This window comes from Trichomycterus rosablanca, chromosome 12, assembly GCF_030014385.1.
Source record: "Trichomycterus rosablanca isolate fTriRos1 chromosome 12, fTriRos1.hap1, whole genome shotgun sequence".
Lineage (NCBI taxonomy): Eukaryota > Metazoa > Chordata > Actinopteri > Siluriformes > Trichomycteridae > Trichomycterus > Trichomycterus rosablanca.
This window is the reverse complement of record NC_085999.1, coordinates 28455594-28472033: the sequence shown is the minus strand read 5'-3', so window position 1 is coordinate 28472033 and position 16440 is coordinate 28455594. Positions and strand designations below refer to the sequence as shown.

The window sequence follows — 16440 nt, the reverse complement described above, 5'->3', positions numbered from 1 at the left end:
GTGGTGTGTTAGTGTGTGTTGTGCTGGTATGAGTGGATCAGACACAGCAGCGCTGACGGAGTTTTTAAATACCGTGTCCACTCACTGTCCACTCTATTAGACACTCCTACCTAGTTGGTCCACCTTGTAGATGTAAAGTCAGAGACGATCGCTCATCTATTGCTGCTGTTTGAGTTGGTCATCTTCAAGACCTTCATCAGTGGTCACAGGACGCTGCCTACAGGGCGCTGTTGGCTGGATATTTTTGGTTGGTGGATTATTCTCAGTCCAGCAGTGACAGTGAGGTGTTTAAAAACTCCATCAACGCTGCTGTGTCTTATCCACTCATACCAGCACAACACACACTAACACACCACCACCATGTCAGTGCAGTTGAAGAGCTGACCATTGAAGAACAGAGTAAAAGGAGGTTAGGTGTAGAACTACAAAGTGCTTCTATATGGTAAGTGGAGCTGATAAAATGGACAGTGAGTGTAGAAACAAGGAGGTGGTTTTAATGTTATGGCTGATCAGTGTAAATTGCAGAATAATGTATTTTATTCTTGAATTGCCTCCCAAATCAGCACAATCAGCACTGGGTGACTGAATTATTAATTGTTTTTATTCGGTTTGATGTGTCTCTGACACGACATTTCCATCAGCTCTCTTCCACACATTCCATCGCCAGTCCTCGCTGCTTGATTACCCCCTGAGCTAACGTTCTTTAGCAGGTACGGACACAAAAAACATGCTGTTTATACATAACGTTGCAGTGTTGTTTACTTTTTGTTTGTGCGTATCATGTTCACGTCCGTCATCTTTGTTTACTTGTTTCGGAGCATGGAACTCACCACCGGTGAGGTGCTCAGTACTTGAAGCTCAGTATCGACTGTTCATGCCGTATACAGAAACGTGAATGTGCTTTGGAAACATTTTCCAGATTATAGTTTGCAAAAAGAACGAGTGCAGAGCTTTACTGTACGGGTAATAAGATTTATGGAACGCCTATTTACCTACGTGCAGATGTTAATTTGCCTAATTTGTCCACTTTTACCACAAAGAACACCTCATGGCTTTTGAAGCAAAACATTTTTAAGGATATGGTGTTGGGTATTTTTCCCCATTATGGGAAACTGTTTGTATATATGTATATATATGTACGTTCATTTCCATTCTGCATTTCGCTGTCCAGTGAAATAAAGTTTGCCAACAGCCCTTACTGTGTGTGTTTGAGTGATTCATTTAGAGTCTCAGAGTAATTATTATGTATGTTTTAATAGTACCAATCGAGTTGAGCGGTAATAGGCACTGTAAATGTATTATATGGACTGAAATGAATAGATTACGCACTTTATGAGTTTAGCTGGCACAGAAGGGCAACACCGCGCCGAATCCAGTGTTCAGGCGGAATGGCCGAGTTGAGGCTTATGGCGACGACGTAGTTGGTAGAGTGGCCGGTGGTGGACAGCGTCCCCCGCCTCTCGCTCGTCTTGTACACAGGGGAAACGTAGCACATGCGCTCCGGGATGTCCTGCTTCTTCATAGGAATGAGCCAAATCTACAGGCATGAAAAATACGTTAAAGAGAAGCGCTTCTTAATCCCATGAGACGGGTCATATCATGACTTGAATTTTACCATAATAAAACCTTAGACGAGAAGGTCTGGCTCGCAGTCTCCGCTCTAATTTATCCCAAAGGTGTTCTATCGGGTTGAGGTCAGGACTCTGTGCAGGCCAGTCAAGTTCTTCCACACCAAACTCACTCATCCACGTCGTTATGGACCTTGCTTTGTGCACTGGTGTGCAGTCATGTTGGAACAGGAAGGGACCATCCCCAAACTGTTCCCACAAAGTTAGGAGCATGAACTTGTCCAAAATCTCTTGGTATGCTGAAGCATTAAGAATTCCTTTATGCCGCTGAGGTGGCGCAGCGTTAAAAAGACACGCGCTGCAACCAGGGCTGGATTTCGAAGGAGCGTCGTTTCGAATCCAGCTCTGCCTTCACGGTCGAGGCTGGGCGGCTATGGACAACGATTGGCCTGTTGGGGGGCGGGACTTGAGACCGTAGGGGATGCTCTCTCAGGAACGGGGCGGTTGCGCCCTCTGCTGGCTGGTTGGTGGCGCCTGTATGGAGACGGGAGGAGGTGTGGCGGAGTGTGTGATCCTCCGTGCACAGTACTCTGCCACGCTACACTCGTCAAGTGTGGGTGATAAGACGGTCGATTGGCTGTGCACGTTTCGGAGGAGGCGTGGAACGGCCTCGTCAGCCCCAATCAGGAGCAGGAATGCGCACTAATGAGAGGATGATAGATGGGATGAAATTGGACGCGCTAAATTTATAAAAAAAAAAAAAAAAAAGTGACTTTCACTGGAACTAAGGGGCCGAGCCCAAATCCTGAAAAACAACCCCACACCATAACCCCCCCTCCACCAAACTTTACACTTGGCACAATGCAGTCAGAGAAGTACCGTTCTCCTGGCAACCATCAAACCCAGACTCGTCCATCGGATTGCCAGACGGAGAAGCGTGATTCTTCAATCCAGAGAACACGTCTCCACTGCTCTAGAGTCCAGTGGCGGTGTGCTTTACACCACTGCATCCAACGCTTTGCATTGCGCTTGGTGATGTATGGCTTGGATGCAGCTGTTCAGCCATGGAAACCCGTTCCATGAAGCTCTCTACACTGTTCTTGAGCTAATCTGAGGGCCACATGCAGTTTGAAGGTCTGTAGCGATTGACTCGGCCTCTGCGCCGAGTTGCTGTCGTTCCCAATCGCTTCCACTTATATACCACTGACAGTCGAATGTGGAATATTTAGTAGCAAGGAAATTTCACCACTTGTTGCACAGGTGGCATCCTATCACGGTACCACGCTGGAATTCACTGAGCTCCTGAGAGCGACCCATTCTTTCACTAATGTTAGTAGAAGCAGTCTGCATGCCTAGGTGCTTGGTTTTATACACATGTGGCCATGGAAGTGATTGGAACACCTGAATTCAATGATTTGGATGAGTGAGTGAATACTTTTGGCAATATAGTGGCAATAAACTTCATGCAGGGCCATGAATTCATACAGTATTTATTCTAAAGACCTGATCAACATCCCCTCCAATCCGTGCATGAATTAAAGCACCAATGAACTTTGGTGTCTGTGCAGCGTTGTGTTTGTCAGAAAGCCCGAGATAAAAACCAGGACCACAAAAGCCCACCATGCGTGTTCTGGCTCTCCTGGGCCACAGCAATGATAATTAATCATTCTGAAGCTTGCTGTAGCAAAGCCTTATGGGTGTTGTATAGAGATGAAAGAAAGCACCTCCCACGAGTCAAACCACCAGTATGCAGAGATGGTAATTCTCCGCTCCGAAAAAAAAGTTTGCTTTCCTTCAAGCTGTGTTAGTGCTTCTTTTTAAAATGTTAAAATATAATGTGGAGCCTAGCCAAGATTTTCTAAAGGTCACGTCTATCGTAAATTCATGCAGGGGCGGCATGTGGGAAAAACAACACTGGAAGTGGTACGGTAAAGGTAACCTGTAAGATGTTATTATACACACTACATCCAGCACCTTATGCATTAGGTATCTACGTAAAAGGAAATAAAGAGAATAAATAAACAGGTGAGTGAAGAATAATTACCACTGGCATAGTGTCGTGTAGGACCTTGGGGTAAGACTCTGCCAGCAGTTTCGTCTTTCTGTCCCATCTCGCTCCGTCCAGGAACAAACCGTTAACGTAGACACCTACCGGAGACGGAAGCAGAAAGCAATTTTGGCTCTCACACAAGCACATCTCTAAGTCTAGGTTTGCTTTAGGCATGGGCACTGGTCTAGAACCTTTAAATGTTTTATGTACAACCCCAAATCTACAAAAAAAAAAAGTTGGGACAGCATGGAAAATGCAAATAATAATAAAAAAAAGAGTTTCTTACATTTACTTAGATTTTTTTTTACACTGACACAGTCTCATACCATGACAGACCCTGGCTTTCGGACCTTTTTGCTGATAACAGTCTGGATGGTCCTTTTCGTCTTTGGTCCGAAGCACACGACGTCTATTTTTTCCAAAAAAGACCTGGAATGCTGATTCATCTGACCACAATACATGTTTCCACTGTGTGATGGTCCATCCTAGATGCCTCAGAGCCCAGAGAAGTCGACGCCGCTTCTGGACATGGTTAACATAAGGCTTCTTTTTTGCACAGTAAAGTTTTAAGTGGCATTTGTGCATGTAACTCCGTATAGGTTTGCCAAAGTAACCCCTCACCCATGTGGTTATATCAGCTATTGTTGAGTGGCGGTTCTTGATGCAGTGCCGTCTGAGCGATCGAAGATCACGGGCGTTCAGCTTATATTGCACCCTTGGCCTTTACTCACTGAAATTCCTCCCGATTTCTTGAATCGTTTAATGATATTATGCACTGTAGAGGGAGAAATATGCAAATCCCTTATATCTTTCTTTGAGGTACATTTTCTCACACATTTGTTGTCAAACTGGAGATCCTCTGATCATCTTTGCTCATCAAAGACTCAGACTTTCCTGGATGCTGCTTTTGTACCAAACCATGATTACAATCACCTGTTGACATCACCTGTTTGGAATCACATCATTATTTAGTTTTTTCAGTTTTTTTTAAAAGTCAAATTTGCATTTGCATTGTCCATACTGTCCCAACTTTTTCTGATTTGGGGTTGTATATTACTGTATACTCAACAAAAATACATAATGCAAACCCTTTTTTGTTAGGATCCTCTGAAATCAGGCTTGACTTTCCTAAATGATGTTCCTGACTAAATAATTGCTATCAACACACACACACTCTCACACACACAAAACCCTTGGAATCTTTGTGTAGCCCCCTGCGGGAGTGGAGCTTCATCACGCGGTGATGAACGAGCGACGGGGGTTTGATGTAAAAGAGAGGGGTAATGTTGAGTCTGATTGATGGCCTGTGGGCACAGAGAGGGGTTAATGCGCCCTCTCTACTTCTGTCTCCCCCTTTTATCCTTCCATCCTTCACCTTCTACACTCTGTCACACTTCTGTCTTTCATTCATGTTCTTGCTCTTATTTGCTTTTGCACTTGTTCTGTCTCCATCACTCTAATCATGATTCAACCACCAATCATAACTCCTGTACCACTGATGTGTCTCTCTGTATCAATCTACTAATTATTAGGTTCAGATGTTTCATCCACACCCATTGATAAAGCAGTGATATAAAATACAACAATACGCTTCCAATTTTGTAGCAACAGTTTTGGGAAGGGAACTGGGAGTTTTTCAGATCCAGCATGACTGAGTCCCTGTACAAGCTTATTATACAAGAGGGAATTCCACTGGCCTGCACAGAGCACTGACCGTAACCTCACTGATCACATTTGGGATGAATTGGAATGGTACCTTCAGATGCCCTTTTGACTGAGGCACAAAGTTCCAGACACACTCCAATCTAATAAAAAGGCATTGTAGAGAAGGTAATAGGGGCCACCTCCTTTTAAAGCATGTGGCTTTGGAATAGGATGTCTGAAGAGCTCAGGGTTGAGTGCCCACATACTTTACATCACATACCTTGACCTTTTTTTTCAAGCGACCCACATTTTGTCCATGATTTTTACCCCGACCCAGGCAACACATCAAAACATCAAATTCATCAAAACAAAACACAAAATGAAATATACTTCATTAATAAAAATAGTGGTAATCTGGTCCCACTGTGGTTTACAAGATGTAACGTAAAGCCTCCACAAGTGGGCGTTCGTGTATAAGTTCATTTCTTTTTTATGTGCCTGTTAAATTAGTTTATTTATTATTATTTTTGTCTACGACCCATTTTTTTTGGCTCACGACCCACCCAAGGGTTTGAAAAACCCTTCATTACATCGTGGTCCTAAGCTGCTACACTTAGTACTTCCTAGTAAGTTCCAAACTCTCTCTAGAAGCAACATCGACACAAACTGTTTGCGATAACATTATGAATTGAGGTTCACCTGGAATGGTGTAAAGCAGTGGTCCCCAACCACCGGGCTGCAGACCGGTACCAGTCCGTGGGTCAAGACTAAACAATTAGAGATCGCTACATGAGCAATAAAATTTCCAGCAGTATTCGGGTGTTATTGTTTCTAATCACCACTAGGTGGGATCAGCGTCTCGTTGCACCGAAAAAAGCTCAGGATTCACACTGATTTTCCATTCTATAGTTCTATTTTAAATCCTCCTGCTCCCGCCGGTCTGTGAAATTATGTCTTATATGAAACCGGTCTGTGGTGCAAAAAAGGTTGGGGAGCGCTGGTGTAAAGCACAATGTCACTAAAGTCTGGAGCAGTGAAAGGCTATGGTTTGGTTAGCTTTTACAGCCCTTAATCAGAAAATGTTTGGACAGCATGTCATTTCATTTGTTACTGTTGGGCCCTTGAGCAAGGCCCTTAACCCTCTTTGCTCCAGGGGCTCTGTACAATGGCTGACCCTGCGCTCTGACCCCAGCTTCTGAACAAGCTGGAATATACAAAGAAAGCATTTCATTGTACTGTACATCTGTATATGTATATATGACAAATAAATGCATTCTATTCTATGTGCATCCATTTCCAAAAAAAAAGTTGGGACGGTAAAGCATTGACGATTTTGCATTGTTGCTATTTCTTCTCACAGCACAGGATGCCTGTTTTTTGTTCTGGTGTTATTTGGTCCCATTTTTTTTTTGCAAACATGTCTCATTTGCATTTTTCATACTGTGCTAACTTTTTTCTGATTTGGGGTTATAGTTCACTGTGCTCAATAATTAAGTTATACTCTATAGTCTAATGTTCCACATTCTAGTCAAAATCATTCCTGAGAAAGCGTAGGCCAATAAAGCAGAGGATTTGAAAGAGAATCAATTAAGTACTATCTTCAAATGATGTATCCATCAATATAAATTCTGGTCTTCCATTGTACAACCCTCCAGGCTCCCAACTCTCTTCGTATTCCCTTATTTTATTCTCTAACTTACCCTGCTTGTCTTTTTGTTTTTAATTGTTTTATTCTTTTTTTTATTGTTAAAACTGTCCGACATTTAATCATTAATTCTGACTAAACTCATTTCCGTCTCTCACCATCCTCTGGTGGCTGTGTGTACTCTGTATCATCCATGACATGGAAGTCGAAGGCCAGTAGGTCGATAGGAATGGTGTGCTTGCGTGCATAGTTCTGCTGTGCCCCCGTCAGGAAGGCCTGTGTGAAGAAGAAGCCCGAAACCCAGAACACAGCCGGAATGCCATTGTCGTACCACTCCTGCACAAAAAAGTAACATTAAATAAGTACAGTAGATTTATTTCATTTTTTTCTCTTTTTCTCCGATCCCCCATTTTGTCCCGTAATCTAATCATATCCAATTGACCTGGTTGCGTTACGCTTTACCTCTACCGATACAACCCTTCACTGCTGACTGAGGAGCTTCGCAACTGACACACGCCCCCTCCGACACATGTGCAGTACCGACTGCATATTTTCACCTGCATGAGGCGAGTTCATATGCGGATAAGCTTTGTGCATGAATAAACACAATGATCTTAGGATTCGCTAAACAGCTAACAAATTTCAGCCTGTTGTCTTGCCTATTGGAGTAAATTCCACTACACAAAAGTATTAATAGAACAGCCTATTTATAAAAAAAATCAAAATACAGCTTTGTTATTTATAACCACATTTAATGCGTTACACAAAATGTTTAGTTATTAATCCTGGAGGACTAATCCTGGACTAACCACTGGCACAGTTTCTAATCAGAATTTATCACACCAGTTGCATATTTGCCTGGATGAATGCTTATAAGTGACTGGCAGGAATGTCACAATTCATGCCCAATTAAACATCAAAAGGCTTAATACTAACAGTAGGTATTAGACAGGATTACAGTTTGGCCGCATGGCAAACTATTGAGTCAGCTGGCATGCGTGTGATTCTCGCATGGTCTTACTGTACGCTGAAATGTTTTCAGTCGGCACCAGAGGACCTCTGAGCGCTGAGCTAATGAATTACTACAGCAGATTACACACAGACGATACAGCAATGCCTTTTTAACAAGTTTAGCATGGAGGAACGCCAATGGCCTGCACAGAGCTCTGACCTCAACCCCATTGTTATGAATTGGAACTTTGCTTAATAGCCAGGTTATTGAGTAGTTAGATGGGGAAAGCGACCCCTCCTTGGGTTGCCAAAAAATGGGAGGGGTCCCAAGATGATTTTCTCTCTGAATGTATTACAAATTGTTTTAACATTTAAGTCTTTCACTTATAAAACTATTTAACAAGCTAGATAAGCAAAATTAAGTGTTTTCTGTTCCATCAAAATAAGGAAATGAACGAGTGCTCTGTCTGTGCAGGCGTAGATCTTTCCTGCTTTATTATAGAGAAAAAGTGGAATTCTTGAGTTTTAGCAAGCTAAGGCAAAAACATGGAACGAATTTAAAAAATAAATACAATAAAAAGTGGGCCCGTTTCCACAAGTGCATCCTCAGGTATGGCTCTGCATAAAAAATCCATTAAGCACTGGCGCTATCAGGAAGAATATATAAGGTACGGCTTCATGTTCTGAGTCAAAAATGAAATGGAGTGCCCACAATGCTTTGCTGTGATTTTCTTGCAAATAAAGAGTTTAAAACCAGTCAAAATAAAGAAGCATCTTAAAACAGGGTATCTGCAGGTATTGGGAAATTAAATTTAAGACATTTTAAGACTTTTTAATACCACTCTGAGACAAAAATTAAGACCACTGTCGCAGTAACAAAGCAGCAAAAAGCACACATCAACAAGCATAGACTTTTTTATTTCTCTAATATGCAAACTATTCGGTCAGATAGCTATTTGTAGTGAAAGAAATACTGTTACGATTTCAAGCATTTTCAAGCACTTTACCCAAAATTCCAGCACTTTTCAAACCTGGAAAATACGACATAAAAATTCAAGCATTTTCAAGGATTTCAGGCAACCCGTACGAACCCTGTTATTAAATTACACTTCCCCATGCCAGCAGTGGCGTTTAGCAAGTAATGAGCGCAAGGTTACCTCAAATTAGCACCCCTCCGAACCATTAAGACTGCCGTTGCTTCCGCTTAGTTCAGTCCGCCGTTTAAACAGTTAAACAATTTGCATACGAAATCTGGAAACTACGAGATACAATCCGCGAAAATAAAACCAAAATTATATTTACACTCTGTGGCATTTTTAAGACCAGTGGCAGATGAATTTAAGACTTTTTAAGACAAATTAAGACCCTTTTTTAAGATAAACGAATTTAAGACTTTTTAAGACTTTTTAAGGATCCGCGGACACCCTGTAAAACTAGACTTCTTTCCACCTAAGGAAAAAGACCAAAAGACCGTAATACATGGACGAGCTACCCACCAAAGCCCTAGCAGCTTCACATGAAGTAGCACACCTGATTGCAAAAGTGCACAATTGGTGAAACGCTGCAATGGCAATAATATGCACGATGCACAGTGATAGCGGGGCGATTGCATACAAGTTCAATTTGTGTTTCTGTGCTATGAGAATGTGTTTATTTAATTATTATAATTTTTCTCTGCATTTTTTTGGCTCGCAACCGAACCAAGGGTCACAACCCAGGGTTTGAAAAACCTTGATATAAGGTAACGGGGTATATGTACATAGGTGTATGTGTGTGTGCAGCGTAGAACTACCGAAATACCTTCTTCAATCCCTATATAAAGTGGTTACTCTGACATGCCCGTTGCTCATGTGTGTAAGATCTGAATGTCTGACACATACACAGACCACATTTATTTATTTTTTACATTTTACATACACTTTTGTTCTATGGCATAGGATTAATTCTTGAGCAGGTTAGCCATGACATTATGCTGTCCAATTAGTGAGTAGGGTTTGGACGGGGGGTCACAAGACAAAAAGTTTAGGTACTGAGCTACACAACTAGCTAGCTTACTTTAATTGCAGTTATTTAACAGCAGTATTACAAGAACCATTGTCCATTTTTTAATGCTTACATTAGCTGAGAATTTGATGATGCAAATCAAGACAATACTGAAGTACACTTGTCAGTTCTACCTTTGAAAAATGCACATTTTTACAAGAAGCTATTGTGTATGTTCAGGAAAAAAATATGATATAATATTAACCAATGTACCTGTAACTAATAGCTTATTACAGGCTATGTATCAATACCATTGTTAACTAATAACTTATTACAAGCTGTGTTTCAATACCATTGCCCAATACCATTGCCCAAGACTTCAGGAGACTACATGCTATTTGGAAAAGAAAAAGCTCATAGGGCCTTTCCAACCACATATTTATTAATGTGTACATATTAGTGTTTTTTAATAAATAAAACTATGCTGTTTCTATGCTGTTGAGGCATTCAGATGTTATATTTAAAGATGTATTAATAACAACAATATGTGTGTTTTAATTACACAACCAGAGCTACTTTAATAGCTTTTGTATGCCTATGTATGTCAAACATGAGAGAAAGAAATAATGTACATTGGCACTCGTGGTCACAAGGCGTTTTATTCCTTATAGCTGATTTGTTGTTGTAGTTATTGCTTTTGGCTCACAAAATGCTGTGCAGTTTATTTTGATCTCATTTTCAAGTGTAGAGCTGTTGCTAACAGAAATACGCTGATGTATTATACTTTTTAATCAAACTGTTTGTTTAATCAACCAGAGATTGTCGGGTATTTTGGTTTGCAGAGGTGACTAACTGCACATGTACACAAAACAAACCCCTGCTGAGCTATTTACCAGCACAAATGTGTGTTTATTTTACTTAACTACTAATCACTTAGGTAAATGAGTAAAGTGTTCTCTGAGGCCCCGCTGAAGCATTATGTTGTTTCTTGTTTCTTTGTAGAGAAATATCCGCGCTACTTCAGTGATTGTAGAATGGGCAGCTGTAGCCTAGCAGGTAAGGTACTGGACTAGTAATTGAAAGGTCGCTGGTTCAAGCCACACCACTGCCAGGTTGCCACTGTTGGAGCCTTGAGCAAGACCCTTAACCCCTAATTGCTTAGACAGTATGCTGTCACAGTACTGTAAGATGATGCATCTTACTCTCTCTATACAAGATGTAACATAAAGCCTCCACAAGGGGGCGTTCGTGTACAAGTTTATTTAATTATTATTATTTCTCTCTGCAACCCATTTTTTCAGCTCGTGACCCAGTTGGAAAAACCCTGCTCTAGTATAATGCTAAGTTTCTCAAACAGGCAAAAGCATCTCTCCAACACCATGAATGTGATAATAAATATAAAAGATTAAGCAAATTGGTGTTTGTTTGGCCAAATTTGCATTACGTTTATAGTTAAAACATTAGGACCACCTGCCAGATATGTTGTCTAAACAACCCTGACCCACTGAGACAAGTTATGTAAAGGAGTCCTCTGGTACCTGGTACCAGGACATTACTAGCAGGTCTGTCCAGTTCTGTATATTACCTTGAGCCTTTACTCACTTTTTCTGATGTACCTTGAGCTGTTGTAATACTTGACTTTCCCTCTGGGATGAATAAAGTGATCTATCTATCTATCTATCTATCTATCTATCTATCTATCTATCTATCTATCTATCTATCTATCTATCTATCTATCTATCTATCTATCTATCTAATCTTGTGAGGTGGATCATTCTATGGTGCAAACCAGTCTACCTTCTTTTATCGCTCTAGTGTTTCGTTGTAATGCCTGTGTGCCCATAGTGTGTTCACTAATAGTGGATGAAAATGATCATGGCCACTCTGACTCATGAAAATTAAAGCTGCATCCTGAAGTTACCAATTCATAATTTGTCAAGCACATGAAACAGGATTGCATCATAGTTTTATTGTTTTAAACCCTCACACTTAGACATATTCTTTCTCATTATATCAATTTGGTATATTTTAGATTCGTTTACTTCTTATAATCTGACTTGTTTGGGAATATTATTATTATTTTTTATTCATGAATTACTTTTTTTTAGTAACACAGTTTGAGATTCAGCAACAGAACTAATTTAATAGGAACAATATTGCTTTGTTTCTTTACTTATTACTTAATATAGTACTATTAAATTAATGCTTTTGTAATATATACAATATTAAATCATTAATAGTTATTGTGTGGTGGGTAGCACTGTTGCCTCACAGCAAGAAGGTCCTGGGTTCAGTTCCCAGGTCCAGCAGTTTGGGTCCTTTCTCTGTGGGGTTTGCATGTTCTCCCTGTGTCTGTGTGGGTTTCCTTTCACAGTCCAAAGACATGCAGTCAGGTTAATTGGAGATACTATAAAGTCCCCCTAGGTGTGTATGCGTGTGTGTATATGTGCCCTGTAATAGACTGGTGACCTGTCCGGAGTGTTTCCTGCCTTTCGCCCAGTGAATTGGACCCACTGTGACCCTGATTAGCAGTGGTAAAACAGACAATAAGTGAATGAATATTAATATATAATATTACTATAAATATATTATTTTACAGTGTTTAAAGCTACAACCTTATTAGCTGCTGTTATTCATGTAGTTACTGACTGATTACAATTTGAATGTCAAACTGAACTCAGGTTCAAATCAAGACTCGAATACCAAACCATTTTTTCCCGTTCTTGTAAACACAGTGCTCTACTGCCCCCCATAGGCTCAGCAGATATGACATCACATCACCTTCAGTTCAACTAAGAACCCTTTGTTGTGGAGTTCATTACAGTTCTGTGTGAAATTGTCTGATTACAAGAACCCCCCGAATGGCCCGAGCTCACCTGTAAAAACCTGAGCCTCTTCAGGAAGTCGCTGACGTATCCTCCCAGAGGTTTGAGGCTCGGGTACGACTTTTTCATCCACATGCCTGGAATACGTCCCTTCAGAATGCTCGTCACTACCTCCTCTAACTCGCCTGACATCACCACCAGACCCTGTAGCAAACAGCATATTACATGTCAACATTTTAAAGTGTTTTATTTAGGGCTGTAACACGATTAAAATGTTTAAAAAAATTTTTTTACAGTGTTCAAAGCTACAACCTAATTAGCTGCTGTTGTTTCATATAGTTATTGACTGATTACAATTTGAATGTTAAACTGAACTGAATGAATCGCAATTAATCGACAGCAAAAATCACAAAACAAAATTTTAAGTTATGTACGTTTTTATTGCAAGAATCACGATTAAAAAACCAAATTAAAGAACCAAATTAATCATGATTTATCGACTGCAAAAACAACAAAACAAAACTTAAAGTTATGCACATTTTTATTTCAAGAATCACGATTAAAAAAACAAATTAAGGAACCAAATTAATTGTGATTAATCGACTGCAAAAAAAGAAACTACATTTAAAGTTATGCAGATTTTAATTGTAAAAATCATGATTAAAGAACCAAAATAATCACGATTAATTGACTGCAAAAATAACTAAACAAAATGTAAACAGTTATGCACATTTTATTGCAAGAATTGCGGTTAAAGAACCAAATTAATCACAATTAATCGACTGCAAAAATAACGAAACAAAATGTAAACAGTTATGCACATTTTTATTGCAAGAATCGCAAAGAACCAAATTAATCGTGATTAATTTACTGCAAAAACAACAAAACAAAATATAAACAGTTATACACATTTTTATTGCAAGAATCGCAATTAAAGAACCAATTTAATCGCAATTAACCGACTACAAAAATAATGAAAACAAAAAAAATTAAAGTTATGCACATTTTAATTGTAAGAATCGCCGAAATCAAAGAACCAAATTAATCGTGATTAATCGACTGCAAAAACAAAAAAACAAAATGTAAACAGTTATGCACATTTATATTGCAAGAAAATTTTTACCAATAAAAAAATCAAATAAGGCGCCCAGGTGGCGCAGCGGGATATTCCACTAGCACACCAGAGCTGAGATTCAGAACACCTCGGTTCGAAACTCGCCGTTGCCACTGGTCAACTGGGCGCCATCTATCGGGCATAATTGGCAGTGCCTGCAGCCGACACAGGGATTGACTATTTGGGTGGGGTCTTCAAACGCTGTGTAAGGACCCTGATTGGAAGATAGAGAGGTGCCTGTGCAGAGTGCATAGGTGAAAAAGGGTTCCACTAAGGGCTGTGCGCGGGTCGGAGGAGGCGTGAGCAGCAATATACCCACCTCGACTACAATCAGGGATCCCCCAGCAGGGGAAGACAAATTGGCTACGCTAAATTGGGAGAAGGGCGACACGGTGGGTAGCACTGTCGCCTCACAGCAAGAAGGTCCTGGGTTCGATCCCCAGGCAGGTCCTTTCTGTGCTGGTTTGCATGTTCTCCCCGTGTCTGCATGGGTTTCCTCCAGAAGCTACGGTTTCCTCCCACCGTCCAAAAACATACAATCAGATTAATTGGAGACACTGAATTGCCCTATAGGTGAATGGGTATGTGTGTGTGTATGTGTGTCTGCCCTGCAATGGACTGGCGCCCCGTCCAGGGTGTTACTGTGTGCCTTGCACCCATTGAAAAGCTGGGATAGATTCATTTTACATTTTGAGGACTTTGAGCACATATTTATAGGGACACTGAGCACACTCTGTGACACATTTCAGTTTTAAAAGTTTGTGTTAGTTGGTTCGTATTTTTACAGGGACCTTATTGGCATCAAATAGAAACTTGCATTGCATTGCTGGTTTGTGTGTGTGTACGTTGTGGAAGATCTGATTTAATTACTGATTTAATTACTAGAAAATGCTATCAAACATGATTTGTGTCACAAAAGTATTCCTTCTTATTACTGAATCTAGTTTTTAGGAAGGATCCTTTTCTGTTCCAGCATGACTGTGCCCCTGTGTGCAAAGTGATATACTGTACATCAATATATAATTCTAATTGACTACAGCTTAAGCTTTGTAGCACATCTTGATCAAATCCGTTTAACATTTGTTTAGAGATTTAGAAATGTAAGCATGTATGTTTGTTTTATTCAATGGATAATGCATGATTAAGCCAGGACGTCGACATGAATTAGCCTCGCTAGGTTCAACACGGCAAGAAAGCTAACCGGTATTGAGAAGCTCTCAGCATTGAGAGGTTTTATCCTTCTTTAGGATAATGTGCTTGTTGTTTTGTTGTATTTAAATCACCTGTAATACTGTTAGGTGCAGAATGCATGGAGTAACACTGTGTTAAAGCTGAAGTTTGGCAAGCTGCCTGTTTGTTCCCCTTTAAACCCAACTTTCAATCTCGCAAAGCTCATATTGGCATGATCTGTGCACACGGTGGCCGGGATTAAAAAACCATCATTGCTTTATCTTCTCTTGAAAAGCTGGAGTAAACAAGCACAGAAGAAAGAAGCGAGGTCTAGAAGAGGTGATCATGCTTTTAAAAAAGTGAATAGAGAGGCTAAAAATCATCAAATGAGAGGTGGGGAGATGGGCAGTGTGGGGCAAGGATCACACTGGGAGTTGGACAGGATTACAGGAATTATAAACCCCATTTCCAGAAAAGTTGGGAGACAACTTGTGGTTCCATACACTTTTCACATGCTGAAATAATTTTAATGAGAGATATGTTTAAGGCATCTTATATGGCTCTGTTGCTTTTTTACTTTGTAGTTCTACAATTACTGACTGTAGTCCATCTGTTTCTCTGCATGCTTTGTTAGCCCTCTTTCATGTTGTTCTTCAATGGTCAGGACTCTCCCAGGACCACTACAGAGCAGGTATTATTTAGGTGGTGGATCATTCTCAGCACTGCAGTGACACTGACATGGTGGTGGTGTGTTAGTGTGTGTTGTGCTGGTATGAGTGGATAAGACATAGCAATGTTGATGGAGTTTTTAAACACCTCACTGTCCCTGCTGGACTGAGAATAGTCCACCAACCAAAAATATCCAGTCAACAGCGCCCCGTGGGCAGCGTCCTGTGACCACTGATGAAGGTCTAGAAGATGACCAACTCAAACAGCAGCAATAGATGAGCGATCGTCTCTGACTTTAAATCTACAAGGTGGACCAACTAGGTAGGAGTGTCTAATAGAGTGGACAGTGAGTGGACACAGTATTTAAAAACTCCAGCAGCGCTGCTGTGTCTGATCCACTCATAACAGCACAACATACACTAACACACCACCATGTCAGTGTAACTGCAGTGCTGAGAATGATCCACCACCTAAATAATACCTGCTCTGTGGTGGTCCTGTGGGGGTCCTGACTATTGAAGAACAGGGTGAAAGCAGGCTAAAAAAAAGTATGTAGAGAAACAGATGGACTACAGTCAGTAATTGTAGAGCTACAAAGTGCTTCTATATGTTTTTTATTAAAACGCCCAGGTGAAAAGATGCAGTCGGTACTGCACACATGTCGGAGGGGGCGTGTGACAGTCTCACTCACCTCAATCAGAAGTGGGGATCAGCATCAGTAGAATGCAATCGGGTAATTGGATACGACTAGATTGGTGTCTACATACTTTTGGCCACATAGTGTATTTCCTTTTATCCAATTCTTTACCCACAGATCAATA

General features: G+C 40.6%; 1 protein-coding gene across 1 annotated transcript in view; it reads right to left on the bottom strand.

The window, feature by feature from the left end:
* Window positions 1-1235: 1235 nt before the first annotated feature.
* dnah7 (dynein, axonemal, heavy chain 7) overlaps window positions 1236-16440 on the bottom strand; it is a 190681-nt gene continuing 175476 nt past the window's right edge. Inside the window, exons 62-65 of the mRNA XM_063005568.1 lie at window positions 12718-12870; window positions 7066-7243; window positions 3613-3716; window positions 1236-1537 (exon numbers count right to left, since the gene is read on the bottom strand). Coding sequence (XP_062861638.1) covers window positions 1331-1537; window positions 3613-3716; window positions 7066-7243; window positions 12718-12870 — 642 coding nt within the window. The 3' untranslated portion in view covers window positions 1236-1330. The remainder of the gene's footprint in view (window positions 1538-3612; window positions 3717-7065; window positions 7244-12717; window positions 12871-16440) is intronic.